This window comes from Molossus molossus, unplaced genomic scaffold (genome assembly GCF_014108415.1).
Source record: "Molossus molossus isolate mMolMol1 unplaced genomic scaffold, mMolMol1.p scaffold_m16_p_14, whole genome shotgun sequence".
Taxonomy (NCBI): Eukaryota; Metazoa; Chordata; class Mammalia; order Chiroptera; family Molossidae; genus Molossus; species Molossus molossus.
The window spans coordinates 56,564,634-56,581,155 of NW_023425349.1; the positions used below are offsets into that span (position 1 = coordinate 56,564,634).

The following is a 16,522-nucleotide window of genomic DNA, read 5'->3' on the forward strand; positions in this document are numbered from 1 at the left end:
CGTTCCTGCGTGGGCAAAAGGACCGGAATGAAAAGATCCTTTTGTGCTGAACCTCGTACCGATCTTTCTTAGTTTAGCTCAATCCCTGGGGCAAATATCCCCAGCAGCTTCCCCAGCCCCCACCCCCTAATACCCCCATCTGTTCCCCAGTGCCCAGGTCCCTCCCACCCGGACGGGTCTCACACAGCCGAAGCGGAACCTAAAGCTTCCAGAAGGCGAAAGCGTCGCGTTGCCATGGAAACTCAAACGCGCAACCTTCCACCCTAGAACTCCGCGAGGTCTGCGGCGCAGGCGTGCGCGTCTCCGGTGCTCCGCTGCGAAAGGCGGTCCCGACGTCGGCCTGCCAGGCTGCGGAGCGAGAGAGGACGGCCAGGTACTGAGGTGGCAGCCGGATCGCGAGATGCTAGGAGCCCTAGTTTCCTTTACACGAAGTGTTTACAGTGTCCACCATAAAATGGAGTGCGATGATAGCCCCGTTATAATCTAAGTGCTACTCATTTTTATATCCGACGCCCCTCCCCCTCAAGCACTGGAATTTCTGTAGATATTCCAGTTCATGTAGTAAGTAGTCTAAAGGTACTCTCTTGCTTATGAAATGCTCTGTCCTCATATTTGGTTGGGAAAACATCAATAAGAAAGTAAACGTGTGCTATTTAGAAATACAAGGATAATTTTTGAAGAGGTTTTAAAGTTAGGTATCCTGCTTTTAGCCACAATGGAAATAAGTCTCTCCTTTTGGGGGTTAGTTAACCCAAGGCAAGCAATAAATTACGTTATCTCCCAATGGGTAACACTGCAGTTGCCAAAAACAGGTTTACACTGCAAAAACCGACAGAGGTGACAGGGCAAGAATTCTTAACCGGTAGGGAAACTTGCATTTTCCCCTCATTCACTGTATTTAACAGATAAAAATGAAGGAAGGGAGGAGGAAGTGGCCGTTTCTTGCCAGTCGGAAAAATCTGGTAGGGCCAATGCTGACTCTTTAAAAAAAATTTAATTATGATGAGTCATTTATTACTACTATTTTGTATTACATATTTATGTAATTGAAAAATGCAAGTGCCAAAAGATGCCTGGAGACAAAAATTAGGTATTCATTTGGTAGTTGGATTGGAAAGGAAAAACTAAGTATGATGAAAAGGGTATATTGTGTCCTTATCCAATCTTTGATGCTCTGTCTACATATCAAGAGGTACACAAGTGGGTGCTTGGCTCCCTACAGTATCCAGAGCACTGATTTGTCAGCTCATAACAGCTTGCTGGCACCCAGACTAGTACAGTGATATATGAGGAATGGACCTGTGCTGACCTTCACAAGTGAGTCACCACCAACACCAACACTAAGACATCAAGGAAAGTTACAATAAAAACAGATGAATAAATAAGTGGTCAAAGACATAATGGGAGGAATCCGTCTTTATTAGAACATGCAAAGTGCTAGGCACATTGCATATGCTAGTTCACTTCATTCCCACAATAACTCTTTGAGGGAAATGTTATTATCCCTATTTCACAGATGCAGAATCTGTACAAGGAGGCCAGACAACCTTTTGTCCAAGGCCACGCAGCTAAAGGGAAGCAGCCACACTTGAATCTAGGCGTGCGCTGCCATGTCACTGACTCTGTAACATAGACATCCTAGAGACACCATGTCCATCGTATGCTCTTCCTAGAATTAACTGGACTCTCCTGGATAAAACGGGACTCCCCTTACTTGGCTCCTAGGACATAGCCCTCTTCTGGTTTCCCTCCAACTCTGGCTGTTCTTTCTCTGACTCTGTTCATCCTCCTCTACCTGCCTAAGCAATGTTCCTAGGTCCTTTTCTCTCATAATACCCTTTTTCTAGGATGTCATCCACTGTATGTGTGGAATAGCATAGGTACACAGATTTACATATCCCACCCAGGCCACTCTCCCTGACAAGGTGACAAGGTGGAATCTCATGATTACAACTATATACACATATATACATAAACATATATACATTTAAATTTACATTAACTGAAACTAAATTTAATTTAAAATTCAGTTCCTCACTTGCACTGGTCACATTTAAAATGTTCAATAGCTACATGTGGCTATTGATGGTGCAAGTAGAATTATTACCATCATTATAGAAACTTCTGAGCAGTGTTGCTCTAGGGCTAACTTCACTTGAAGGAAATCTGAGGGACAGAGAAACATGTTAGTGACACCACAAGGAAGCAAACAGACATATCTAGAATGTGGGACATTTTATAGGACAACTGACCCAATTAGTCTGCAACAAGTCAATGACATTGAAAAACAAAGGAAGGGGGGAGAGGTGCTCTAGATGAAAAGATACTTAAGGGACCTGACAACCAAATGTAATATGTGGACTTTGTTGGGACCCTGATTCAAACAAACTAAATTAAATAGAATATTTGAGACCATCAGAGAAATTTGATTATGGTTTGGGTATTAGCTAATACCAAGTAATTAATTTGGATAGGTATGATAATGTCCTTAAGTTTATATAAGGAAAATATCAACATTGTTTAGAGATACATATTAAGGTGTATATGTAGAAATGATCTAATGTCTAAGATTTCATTTTCAAATATCCTAGGAAATGAATAGAAGGAATGGATAAAGCAAATGTAGCAATAGTTTGATAATTGTTAATCTGGGTGAGGGATATATGGAGTTTACTATGACTCTATACTTTGTGTATCTAAAAATATTCAAAATAACAAATTAAAGATCTTTAACACATACTGAAGAAGAGAAAGCATATCCTTATGTGGACCTCTTCCTATCCTAAAATAGCCCATCTGGAAAATTCTTGGTCGCATCTCTATGAAATTCCCTTCAACAGGAGTCTTATATACACTTAAAGAGAAAAATATGATGGACCTATTCACCTGTAATGCAGATAAGAAAATTATTGTGGTGTAAAATACTTTACAAGTAATTCAGAGGGAAACCTACATAAGGAAAAAAAAAGCAGCACTATATTATAATAGTAGTCTCTACATGAATGTCCAAAACAGGAGCTGGTAATTTGAGTAGTATTTCTTTAAGTATATATACCCCTCTAGAATTCCCCCCAAGTATCAGGAATGCTTCCAAGAAAGGAATTAAATTGCAATTGAACAGTTTTTAACCATCTTTAAGTCATTTGGGATCCAGGCCCACACATAGGATATATTCCATATCCTTCCATTTTAAAGTAACTTCTATTCAGGAAAAACTAATTTGCTCCTTTGAGTTTTCGCTGGCTAGTTCTATGTCCATGGGAGTACTAGGTTAATTATGACCCAAAGCAATTTCCAAGGAATTATATTTATTATCCAATATAAGAAAGTAGAAGAATATGATTTAGTTCTAAGGCTTATAAGAAGAGTCTACCTTACATGAGCACAGGATTTAGGCCCCCAAGTCAGCAATAAATACAATGAGACTTCTAATGTTACTATGTCTACCCTTTCTTCTCCTACCAAAATACACATATTTCCATTCCCTTTTTGCCCTCTTTGGTCTTTATTTAATGCTATACCTTTCTCTGTATCCTTGTTTGCCATTAGTCTCCCCTATTCATCTTTTCGGCACATATTTATTGAGTACCAACTATGTGCTAGGTACTGTTCTGGACAATGGAGGTATAAGAGTGAACAAGAAACAATCTGTGCTCTTGTGGACCTTACATTCCAGTGCAAGAAGAAATATAATAAGTGAACATAAAATAATTACTGTATGAAAAATGCTAAGAAGGAAATACCCAGGGGGTATTACAGGTTACAGGTTGGAGAAGGAATAAGAACCTAATTTAAACCCAGTGGACAGGTCTGCTTCTCTAAGGGAATAACACTTTGATCTAAGATCTAAAAAGGAAAGCATGAGCACTAGCATGTCTTTTAAAGAACTAACAGAAAAGGTAGCCAGGGAAAGGGAACAATAAATGTAAAGAGCGATGGGTCAGGAAAAAAACTGGTGCGTTTGAGGAACTGAAAGAAGGCCACTGAGCATACCAAGAGGGACTTGGGCAGGTGGTACAGGAGGTTAAGAGATGACACTCAAGAATTAGGCTGGCACTGGATATTACAGTAACATAAACAGTTATGACAGACAATGTGATTGAGTACCTAACACCCATAAGCTCTTCTTCTTTGCTAAACTGAACCCAAGTTTTGCTTGGGTGGCATTGGCAAAGCATCTAGCTCCAGGGAATGAATCATCATTATTTCAGGTGAATGATATGTACAGGGAACTCACTGGAATCTTCTGAAAAATATTTTTACAGTAATTTCATTTTAAATAACTCCTATTACTTTTTTCTTAATCCTCACCAAAGGATATGTTTTTCATTGATTCTAGAGAGGGAGGGAGAGTGAGAGAGAGAAACATTGATGTGAGAAAGAAACATCTATCAGTTGCCTCCCACACATGCCCCAACCAGGGATCAAACCTACAGCCTGGGTATGTGCCCTGACTGGGACTCAAACCTGCGCTCCTTTGGTGCAGAGGATGACCCTCCAACCAACTGAGTCACACTGGCCAGAGCTAACTTCTATTACTTTAAACAAAAGCTACAAGTGAATAAAGCTGCTCTTCCCTCCTCTTCCTTTGTGTTTTACCTGCTGTCATATTTTCTCCTGGGACTTTCACTCCTAAACAAAAAGGTTTAGACATAGTGCTTCTCAACTTTTATTTGTAATTATTAAGATATAATAGATACTTATTGGAAATATTCAAACAGCATAATACAGGAAAGCTAAGAATAGAAAGTAAAGATGCTGAGAAACTTTCCTCCCAGCCTTACCCTCCAGGGGTAATCATGAACAATTCTTGTTTACCCTCCAGGAGTTTTATACACGTGTACACACACACACACAGAGTTTTTACCTCAATTGAATAATTCTTTTTCTCTATAGGTATAGATATACACACACACATATAACTAATTTAGCAAGTTGCTTTTTTTTTAAACGCCACATTTTGGACATACTTCTATATCAGCATATGTACATCAATTCTACTCTTTTTGAAGACTGATAATATTCCATTGTAATAACAGGCCATAATTAAGTTCCTCTATAGATGGACAGTTAGATTGTTTAGGCTTTTGTTCTTGCCACACAAAAAGAAAACAACACTGCAGTAAAGGCCTTTGTAGATAAATCATTGCATACTAGTGCAAAAATAACTGCTGGATAATTTCCTGGTAGTGAAATTGCTGAATCAAAGCACTTAATATTCTAATATTGTTAAATTGTTCCCCCTCAAAAGGTTATACAATAATTTCCTCTAACATTTCCTCACATCTTGTCAACACTCTGTACTAACTTCAAAAGTTTGCCAGTCTAATAAAATGAAAAAATGACTTCTTTTTATGAGTCTCTTTAATTATGAGTAGGACAGCAATACTTGATTGTTAAATGTGCACGTTTGGAGGTGGAACTCCCTAGGCTAATCTTAGTTCTTACCTTTAATATGTATGACGTTTGGCATGTTGGGTATAGAGAGAACAAATATTTAGGATTAAAGGAGATATGCAGAAATACAGTAAGCCCTCCCTGTCCATTAGCTATCAGTGGTAACCTTAATTTTTTAAAGAAGTACTTGGGCCCAGCTGGTGTGGCTCGGTGGTTGAGCATCCACACCAAGAGGTTGCTGGCTCATTCCTGGTCAGAGCACATACCCAGGTGTGGGCACAATCCCCAGTGGAGGGCATGCAGGAGGTGGCCAATCGATGTTCTCTCTCATCAATATTTCTCTCTCTCTCTAAAAATCAATAAAGAAAAATTTTTTTTTTTTTAATATTAAAGAAGTGCTTGGTTCAGTACTTCATCTTCGGCGTCTTCCTCCTGGCCAAGTTTCCTATAACTCTTGCTGATTGTGACTTGGAACTGAGAGGAAAAGTGGCTGTGCTTCTCAAAATTCTACCCTCATCCCCGCTTCAGAAATTCTAGTTTACATATCAATGTACAGCAATGAGCTGTGGTTTTTAAACCAGCAAAGGGGACCAACCGACAGCCAGGGCCCAGGCTTGTTTACAGCGCAGGGAACACTCGACAACAAGTATTTAACATCACATGCCATTAGGGGTAAGTTGGCAGCGCTCAACAACCCAGTAGTAAAAAAGGAAGACTCTCGGCCCTGGCTGGTGTGGTTCCGTGGCTAGAGCGTGGGCCTGCGGTCCGAAGGGTTCCAGGTCAAGGGCAGGTACCAGGGTTGCGGGTTTGCTCCCCAGCCCTGTGGGGCGGCAACGCATCCCTGTGTCTCGCATCGATGTTTCTCTCGCGCGCCAGGATTAACAACAAAAGAAGCCTGCCACAGTCCACCACCCCGCGCAGGCGCCGGGATGCACCTCCCACGGCCCGGCCCTCCAAAGCCGGAAGTAACGTCCCAGATCCAGTGCGTCTTTTTCCGCCGGCCTCCGGTGGCAGCGCCCAGCCTAGCGTGAGGCGTGCGTCGGCGTCGCGGCCCGCAGAGGCATTCTGGGTAACGGCCCCGCCGGCTGGGGCGGCGTGCCGGCTCCGCGCAGCAGGTTTCCCCCGCGCCAGGTCCGTTGGTAGTGCGGGTTGTAGGGCCTGGGGCAGACGGACATGGAGCAGCCATGGCCGCCTCCAGGACCTTGGAGCGTCCCTCGGACAGAGGGTGAGGCTGAGGAAGAGAGTGATTTGGACGTGTCTCCCAGTTCTCCCCGCTGCCCACAACTGCCGGGCGGCGGCGCCCAGGTGAGAAGGGGCCCCCTTTCTGCGGGCGGAAGGGGAGGTGCCGTCGCCAGGCTCCCAGAGTCCCCCTTCTCTGCCGACCCTCTTCTGTGCCCTGTTCTGCGCCCCAGCTCACCCGCTGGGGCCGGAGCACTGATGCCACCCCACCGCTACTGTAGCATCTTCTAAAGGCTTCGAAGAGGGGCTGGACATATTTCTAACCTCCGCCTCTACGCACACCTTTTCACCTTGGCCAGTAGTCCCTCACCCTTGGAAGACGTTCCTCCCTCCGCCCCCTCCTGACAGCACCCAGATTGGGGGCAGCTCGTGCTGTGACATTGATGACCCTTTGTCCTCTTGTGCGTGGTTTTATCCGAGCATTTTATTCTGTTGGAGACTCTGATAGTTGTGCATAGTTGGTGATTAGGAACAGTAAATGGTGGTATTTCACCAGTTCACTGAGCTCCTGTTATAAAGGTTTCTGATCCAATTTTACTGATTTGACATCTGAGCCAATTCTTTAAATCTCGATTTTGATGCTGGTGTAAATCCCTTCCATTCGTGTGACCATTTTACCCCTTAGGGTTGTTTTTAGTTTTGCTGCATATCATTCTCCAGTGAAAACACTTGGGCACACGTTTGCCTTTTATTTAAAACTTCTTCCTGACATTCCTGATGCTACTCTTGGTTTTCACCCCAGCATTCCTTTCTCTGAAACTTTAGGATTGTCTAAATGTGATGTGCCATTTAGGATTTTTCTGTGTCCTGTGTATAAGAGAGTGCCTACATACTCTTATCACCTTGCCCTGGTTTTTCCCCTAACCTGGGTGTTTTTAAAGTATATTTCAGGATCACAGACTAAACACTTACATGTTCAGCAAAAGGGACTATATTTCATGCAGAATGGGGTCCCTAGGAGCTTTGCTGAATTAATACAGGTTTTTTCTAGACTCATCTTTCAGGCTGTCAATGAATATGAGTGATTTAAATCGTTTGCTAATAAGCGTAGGGTCATTGATCCTGTGCCCAGCTCTCGGAGTTGGCTTCACACAGAGAAAAATGCTGTTTCATAACACAGACTGTACTTCAGCCAGCCAGTCACTGGGGAAGTGCAAGACATTTTTTAGGACAGAGTGAGAATTGATAGGTCACTACTCACCCACTAATTATGGATCACTGGTGTCATCTTTGTATACAAAGTGTGTTATATAACCACATAATGAATGTGTTACAGAGAAGGGGGAAAAAATAATGAACAGCAGCTGCCATCATCAATTCTGAGGGTATATGGAGAGAATAGAAGAATTTTAGTGCATTGTGGTTGAATCACAAGAGTAACCTAAAATAAACTTAATTTTTAAAATAACTGTATATTTTTTCTTGTACACTTGGTATTATAAGCTTATATAGCTGAAAGGGATTTTAGAAGTGAATGGGCTTATCTCCTTCATTAAAAATTATTTCCCTGAGACCATGTAGCTAGGTAGTAGCAGAATTAAAACCAAAACCCACTTCTGATTCCTAGTGCAGTGTCCCTCCCTCCCCTCCCTCTCTCCCCCACCCCCCTCCCTACTGCAGTGCCCATCTTGTGATGTAATGTAAAATTTTTTTTGGCTGAAACTACCTTTGAAAGGTGTTACAATTTATAAAGTGATTACTAATCCTAAATTAGTTTATGTGTTTATAACCTACTTATTTGTGTTACTGGCTTAAAGACTTAAATTTTGGATTGAAATATTTGGAAAGAATAAGATGTTTACAAATAGAATTAAACATGTTATAATCTTTATAAAATAGCTTTGGTTTAATTTTATGGAATACAGGGAATCTAGACATCTTAATGTTATATGTGATGTATAATTCTGAAATTCAATTAATGTTAAAGCAGTTTGGAATTTAGAGATAAAGTTACATTAGTAGACCTTAATGTTAACAGTTAGTTTTTCAGATTTAGGTTTATTAAAGTTATGTTCATTGTCCCTTTAAAAATCTCAATATGTTCATAGATAAAATATGACTTCTTATTTAATCATTTCAATACGTGTTGCATAGTTTGCTCAAATGGCCAAACGTCTGTGTAGTCTGTGTAGAAAAATTTAAAAAGAAATCATTTTTAGAATTTGGAGATAAGATTTATGTGTTTAAGAAATTACTTAAGCATTTGAGATCTTGCTCCCCAGCATATGTTGTCAGTTTGGTTCAAATAAAAACTTAACAAAAATTTTTAAAAAGAGAGAAAAAGAAAAGAAACGACTGCAGAATTTGCTCCCATATAATTTGAAAATGCAAGATCTGTTGGCACATATCTTCTTCCTTAGTGTATCTTTGTCTTTTCTTACAATATAAATTTTATAGCTTAACTTTTCTCCTTTTCTTAGCTCCTTAAAGCATAGCTAGGCTACACTTATTCTTGATTCTATTCTAAGATAGCAAAAAAATCAAATAAAAATAAGTACTTGGTTAGAGTCATGTGGTGCCTGGGCTCCAAACCTGCTAAATAATTAACTAAAACATCTGAATAACAACAGTGTCCACATTTGCCCCAATAGAAATCCAAGTTTGCCTGAAGAGCTATCTGGAAGGTAGGGGCCTTGCATGCTACTTGCCTCAGAATTCTTTACCACCAGTAGTCTGTTCCATGAAGTGGAGAGTCATTTATTCATCTAAGATTTTTTGAGTTCTAGCTCCTAAAGAAGCTGAGAGTTGAGTAAACAAACCAGTATTGTATGGAAACACCGTTATAGACGTTTGCATAACTTCGGTGAAGAGGGAAGAGATAAAAAAAAATTTAGGGATGTGATGCCAGAATCTGGAATGAAGAATAGGAGTTTGGTGGGGGGGTGAGGAGAGAGGGTCTCACATTGAAGGGATGGATGGAATGAATAAGCAAACAAGTAGAAGAGTAACTAGAACTGAATCCAGAGAGATAATAGAGAGTGAGATCATGAGGGACAATGCCATGTCTCAGAGTTTCCACTTTTCCCCAAGACTTTAAGAATGAGTAAAATTATCAGATTTAGTTTTTGGAGAGATCACTCCAAGTCTAGCAGAGTAGAGCATGGTTTGAGATGAGAAGGGGTGTATTAATATAATTAAGGGCATGAATACTGATGCAGATAAGGGAACAGACTAGAATAAAATTCTGAATTTTTAGTTTGTAATTGATCTACATTTTGGTTAAGAAATCATAAAGAATGTACCTTTAACCTTTGTTTTATACAACTGAGGAATATAAAACATCCATCACATGTAGTGTTCAGTAAACATTAAAGTTAATTACTATTGCTTCTGAGTGGAACAGAATCTCCAGGGTGGACCAGTTGACTTTTTAATACCTTTACCTGTTTTGATTAGAATTAAGTTAAAGGGTATCTATTTGATATAGTCAGTTATAAAATGAAATTGCCAATAAGAACTTTTCAGATTGCCAAAATTGGGATAACACAGGAAAAAAGTAGAAACCAAGAAATAATTACTTTTATTATTATTATTATTATTTATTATAATTACTAACCCTCACCTGAGGATATTTTTTCATTGATTTCTAGAGAGCATGAAAGGGAGGGAGGGAAGGAGAAAGAATCATCGATGTGAGAGAGATACATCAATTGGTTGCCTCCTGCATGCCCCGACTGGGGCAGGGTTCAAACCTGCAACCCAGGTACATGCCCTTGACCAGGAATCAAACCCGAGATCCTTGGGTCCTCGGGCTGATGCTCTAACTGTTGAGCCAAACTGGCCAGGGTGAGAAATAATTACTTTTAAATAAAAGGTTCTTTGCAGTGAATAACTTGCAGAGCAAAATTCTAAAGGTCTTGTTTTCAGCATGTTGAGTGATAAGGTGATGAATTAGATTTAAGCTTTTGTTCTTATTCTGCTTTTTCAGATGATAAAGACTATAAATTAGCCCTGGCCAGTTTGGTTCAGCGGTTAGAGCATTGGTCTGCGGTCCGCAGAGACCCGGGTTCAGTTCCTGCTAAGGGCGTGTACCTCGGTTGCAGTTTGTCCTTGGCCCTGGGTGGGTCGTGTGGGTGGCAGCCACCCAATGTGTCCCTTTCACGTCAATGTTTCTCTCTCTTTGTCTCCCTCTTTCTCCCCTCCCACTCTATCTGAACAAAAAATGGAAAGATGTCCTTGGGTGAGGATAAAAAAAAAAAAAAGACTATAAATTAGATGTTTATTGAACACCAGCTCTATGCAGGACACTGTGCTAGTTGCTAGGCTTTTTGTTGCTGGTACTTGTTGGGGGAGGGGGCACAGATTAACAAAGAAGTTTAGTTTAGAGTCTAGTTGATGAAACAAGGCCTATAATATAAAAATGTGACTGCATACACAGAATGTAGGATACTTATGCACCAAAAGCATTGTACAGAAATTCTTGACTAAAAGAAACTTGAATTGTGCTGTGTAAACATACCCAATGCCTTCTTCATTTCTTACAAAGATTATTTTTCATCCAGATGTATAGCCATGGAATTGAAATGGCTTGCCAAAAGCAGAAAGAGTTTGTGAAGAGCTCTGTGGCGTGCAAATGGAATCTCGCTGAAGCTCAGCAGAAACTTGGTAGCTTAGCACTGCATAACTCTGAGTCCTTGGATCAGGAACATGCCAAAGCACAAACAGCTGTATCAGAACTGAGGCAACGTGAAGAAGAATGGCGGCAGAAAGAAGAGGCCCTAGTACAAAGAGAGAGAATGTGTCTGTGGAATGTGGATACCATTAGCAAGGATGTTTTTAATAAGGTATGACCTTTTTTTGCACCATAATGAAAGAAGAAAAAAAATCAAGTTTTGTACAAACCGTTGTGCTTATTTGGTAGCAAAGCATCAGAATCTTGTAAACAGTATTAATTTTTGACAGTTTCTGAAAAGTGCTTGTTAGGGAAACCTGTATCCCCAGTAGTGTCTAATGTGGGTAGTTTTTAATACAAATGTATGGCTGCAACATAGCACACTGAATAAAAGTGTGGGCTCTGAAATCAAACTGCCTCAAATCTTAGTTTTATCACATACTTGTTGTGACCTTGGGCAAGTCACTTAACATCTCTAAGCCTCAGTTTCCTCAACTTTATGGGGTTGGAATGAAGACTAAATAAGGTAATGTCTTAAAGCAGGTGGCATGGGGCCTGTTATGTAGTAAAGCTAAGATTTTATGAGCGTTTTCTAATGTTTCTGTGTTACCAGCTTTGCTATTAGGTTTTTTAAAATTAATTAATTAGTTTATTTGTTTATTTTAATCTTCACCCAAGGACATTTTTGCATTTATCTTCAGATAGAGCAGGAGGGAGAGATGGGGGAAGAGAGAGAAACATTGATATGACAGAGACACATCAACTGGTTGCCACTCACACGACCCCAACTGGGGCCGGGGACAGACGGCAACTGAGGTACGTGCCCTTAGTGGGAACCAAACCCAGGATTCTCTGGTCCGCGGGCCGAAGTTGTAACCGTTGAGCCAAACTGGCTAGGTCTTGCTATTAGTTTTGTAACACTAATGTATAGTGAAAATACAGTTTTTCACTGTTATTTACCAGTGTGTATTTAGTAAATCTCAGGTAATAGTCTGAACTTGATACTACATGCATTATTAGTGAAAGGACTAGTATAGTATTTATGCCAAGTTAGTAGTTTATTAAGCAGTTTTCTGTTTCTTATTGGATTATATTGGTCTTATTTGGTTTTTATATGTGAAGTAGATATGGGCAATGAACTTCAGTCATTTTTAACTAATGTGTAAAGTAGTACTTCTTTCTGTTTGTATTAACCTCTTTAAGCTTCAGGGATAGACTGCTCATTCTTGCCTAAGTCCACATTCTCTTTATCTCTTTTTTTAAATTATTTAATCCTCACCCGACGATATGTTTTCCATTGATTTTTAGAGAGAGTGGAAGGGAGGGGGAGAGAGAGAGAGACATCAATGTCAGAGAGACACATCAATTGGTTGCCTCCCACACATGCCCCGACCAGGGTGAGGGATCAAACCTACAATTCAGGTATGTGCCCTTGACTGGAAATGGAACCCTTGACCATTTGATTCATGAGCTGATAATGCTGTAACCACTAAGACACACCTGCCAGGGCCACATTCCCTTTATTTTGAACCATTATTAATCTCTAGACTTCTTCGTCTGTAGCTACTTGTTTCTGTTCTGGTATTCACTCTTAACCCACCCTTTTAAGAACTCTTAATTTGCCCTGGCCAGTTTGGTTCAGTGGTTAGAGCGTCGGCCTGCGGTCCGGAGAGACCCGGGTTCGGTTCCCGCTAAGGGCACGTATTTCGGTTGCAGTTTGTCCCCGGCCCTGGTTGGTCGTGCGGGTGGCAGCCACGCGATGTGTCCCTTCACATCGATGTTTCTCTCTCTCTCTCTCCCTTCCTCTCTCTCCCTCCCACTCTATCTGTACAAAAAATGGAAAAATATCCTCGGGTGAGGATAAAAGAAAAAAAAAAAAGAACTCTTAATTTCCTTCCCCTACACCAGCTCTAGTTCTGCTACAGCAATACGTAAGTAATACACATAGGTAAATGACACCACTAGCCCTATAAGTACTCTCTTCTTTTTTTTTTTAATACCTTTGATTGATTTTTTTTTTTTAGAGAGGAAGGGAGAGAGAGAGAGAGAGAGAGAAACATGGATATGAGAGAGAAACATCAATCAGCTGCCTCCTGCACATCCCCCACTGGGGATCGAGCCCGCAACCTGGGCATGTGCCCTGACAGGGAATTGAACCACGATCTCTCAGTCCATGGGACGATGCTCAGTCCACTGAACCACACTGGTCGGGCAAGTACTCTAGTCTTTTTTTATTTTTTTAAATGAACAAATTTTCCCTTTTTTTTTCTTCTTTATTGATTTTTGAGAGAGAGGAAGGGAGAGGAGGAGACAGATAGAAACATCAATCAATGAGAGAGAACACTGACTGGCCGCCTCCTGCATGCCCCCCACTGGGGATCAGGCCCACAACCTGGGCATGTGCCCTGACTGGGAATCAAACCTGCAACCTCTTGGTGCATGGGTCGACGCTCAACCACTGAGCCACACTGGTTGGGCAGTACTCTAGTTTTTAATTGTGAAAATTATAAGTTCAACAACATTCTTATTATACAAAAACACATAAATTTGAAAATAGAATGGAAAGACTTCCTTCACTACCATTTCCCAGAGATAATACAGTTAATGGTGAGTCATATCTTTCTAGACTTTTTCTGCGCTTTTACCAATTTATATGTTTTTCCTCCCCTACAACGGGATCACTCTTTATTTGAATGTTTTGCTATGTCAGTATATATTGTTCGTAGGGGCTGTGTCTTCTTAAGTGTTGTTTTATTTCTGGTTTGCATTTATACCCTAAAACTATTCAAAATACTTTTCTTCTTCCAGAGCAAATGGTCAAAACAATGTTTTTTTGTTTTATAAAGTTAACATCTCTTAATACAGTGGTCACAAAGAATATATTTTCATTTGTCTCTCCTTTTAATTGTTTTTTTAAACTTAGGTTCTAACAAGGCCTACATTTATACCACACATTAATTAGGACTATCTTTATGTTCTAGTCATTTGCTCAAAATCGTACTTGGTTTTGTCTGGGAGCTTGAGACTTAAGAGGACTGGTCTAGATCTGCGCTGTCCAACTCGATAGCCCCTAGCCACATGTGCTATTGAGAGCTTGAAATGTGGCTAGTCCGAATTGAGATGTGCTGTAAGTGTAAAATAAAATACACACCAGATTCCAATGACTTAGTACCCAAAAAAGTAAAATATTTCATTAGTAATTTTTTTGTATTGTTTACCTGTTGAAATATGTTGAATATGTTGGGTTAAATTAATATGTAATTAATTTGTTTCTTTATGCTTTTTAATGTGGCTAATAGAAAACTTTTAAATTATATTTGTGACTTGGATTATATTTCTGCTGGACAGTGCTGGTCTAGATAACAGACTATAAAAAATGCTTTTATTTTGAAATATATAAACTTGTATGTTTTTTTATTGTAAACTGGCAGAGAGCAAGTTTGCAGTTTTTATTTTTGGCAGTGATAATCTCAAGATTTAAATGTGATCACAGAATGTTCTGAGAAATTGTTCTGCCATATTTTTCTGGCCAAATACAAACTTCATCTTGGTCTGTTTTATGACTTATTTAATTAAAAATGAGCACTTTCTTAATAGAAATTTGTACTTGATTTCAGAATCAAACAGTTTGGTTTCTTCTGAGAAAAGTTTACAACACAGGTCTATTTTAGGTTTATGTCTTATCAGGTAACTTATAGTAAATATATTTTATTCTCTATATGCTTTGAATTTCTGAATTTATATCCAGTAGGAATGCCGAAGATTAGTCTAGAGCAGTGATATCAATGGCAAGAAGTTTTTTTTTTAATCTTCACCTGAGGATACTTTTATCTTTAGACAGAGTGGAAGAGAGAGGGAGAGAAAGAAACATCAATGTGAGAGATGCACATCGACTGGTTGCCTCCCACACGACCCCTAGCAGGGCCGGTACTGAACCACAGCTGAGATATGTGCCCCTGACCAGAATTGAACCCACAACTCTGATCCGTGGGGACGCTCTATTGCTGAGCCATGGCCAGGGCAATGGCAAGAATTTTTAAAACATGCATTACCTTACTGGTCGGGTCCCTGGCCTCATTTCCTTCACATTGTCAAAAAAATGACAACAGCCAAAGCATCAATAGCTGTGCAGTGTGAATGCCCTGTTTTGAGCCATAAATATATGTAATAGAGTTATATCTTACTGGCCACATCACATAATGAGGTTGTGTCTGATTGGTTAGTTTTTGGTACCAGAAATCCTTATATACAAGTATAGGCACCTGATTTTTTTTTTTTTTTATCCTCACCCGAGGACATTCTTCCATCTTTTGTTCAGATAGAGCAGGAGGGAGAGACAGGAAGAGAGAGAGAGAGAGAAACATTGATGTGAAAGGGACGCATCGACTGGTTGCCACCCTCAAGACCCCAACCAAGGCTGAGGAAAAACTGCAACTGAGGTACATGCCCTTAGCGGGAACCGAACCCGGGTCTCTCTGGACCGCAGGCCAGTGCTCTAACCGCTGAGCCAAACCGGCCAGGGCAGGCACCTGATTTTTCAAAGAGTTACTTTGAAGCAAAATGGGTAGCTAATTACTATTTTTATTAATTTTTTTGTAAATCAATAGAAATTATACTTTCTTTGTCAGATTGGCAAAAAAATATATTTTTTGGAGTGCCACAGAATTTTAGTATTTTATGTATGCCATGAGATGAAAAAAGTTGAAAATTGCTGATCTGCAGCTGCAAATACTTAATGGAAATGAATAATGCAAAACACAAATGAAGCGTGTAAAGGGTCTTTCTATACCTGCCTTTGATTGGGAAATTTAGTTTAACCAAAAGATTAATTCGTTTGTTTTTCTGTATAAATTCTAAAGTAATTCTATAATTTTCCACACATCTATCATTTTAAATAAAACTAATGAAACTCCAGTATAAGTAAATTTTAATTGCTTAAATAAAGTTTAACAGATGAATTTAATGATATAATATCAGTATGATAATATACCACCTTTTTATAGTGTCTATAGGAAGGATTGCTAGACATTTAGTATCTGAGAAAGAGTCAATTAGAATATAAAATCTGATTTTAACTTCAAAAATTTTTTTAGAGTTTTATTAATCAAGATAAAGGAAAAGAAAAGGAAGATGAAGATAAATCAGAATCATTTATGCAGAAATATGAGCAAAAAATAAGACATTTTGGTAAGTTTACTGTTTGAATTTTCTTCTTCTGTAACATTTGATATAAATATGTGTGCAAAAAGTATAAAATGTGAACCAAAAAGAAGG

At 39.6% G+C, this 16,522-nt stretch overlaps 1 protein-coding gene across 2 annotated transcripts in view; it reads left to right on the forward strand.

Annotated features, from left to right (window-relative positions):
- Window positions 1-6,386: 6,386 nt before the first annotated feature.
- CDC37L1 (cell division cycle 37 like 1) overlaps window positions 6,387-16,522 on the forward strand; it is a 30,069-nt gene continuing 19,933 nt past the window's right edge. The window contains exons 1-3 of one of the 2 annotated variants that reach the window (XM_036262005.1): window positions 6,387-6,702; window positions 11,139-11,420; window positions 16,342-16,435. In XM_036262005.1, coding sequence (XP_036117898.1) covers window positions 6,571-6,702; window positions 11,139-11,420; window positions 16,342-16,435 — 508 coding nt within the window. In that variant the 5' untranslated portion in view covers window positions 6,387-6,570. The remainder of the gene's footprint in view (window positions 6,703-11,138; window positions 11,421-16,341; window positions 16,436-16,522) is intronic. The other variant, XM_036262006.1, reaches the window with a different exon arrangement.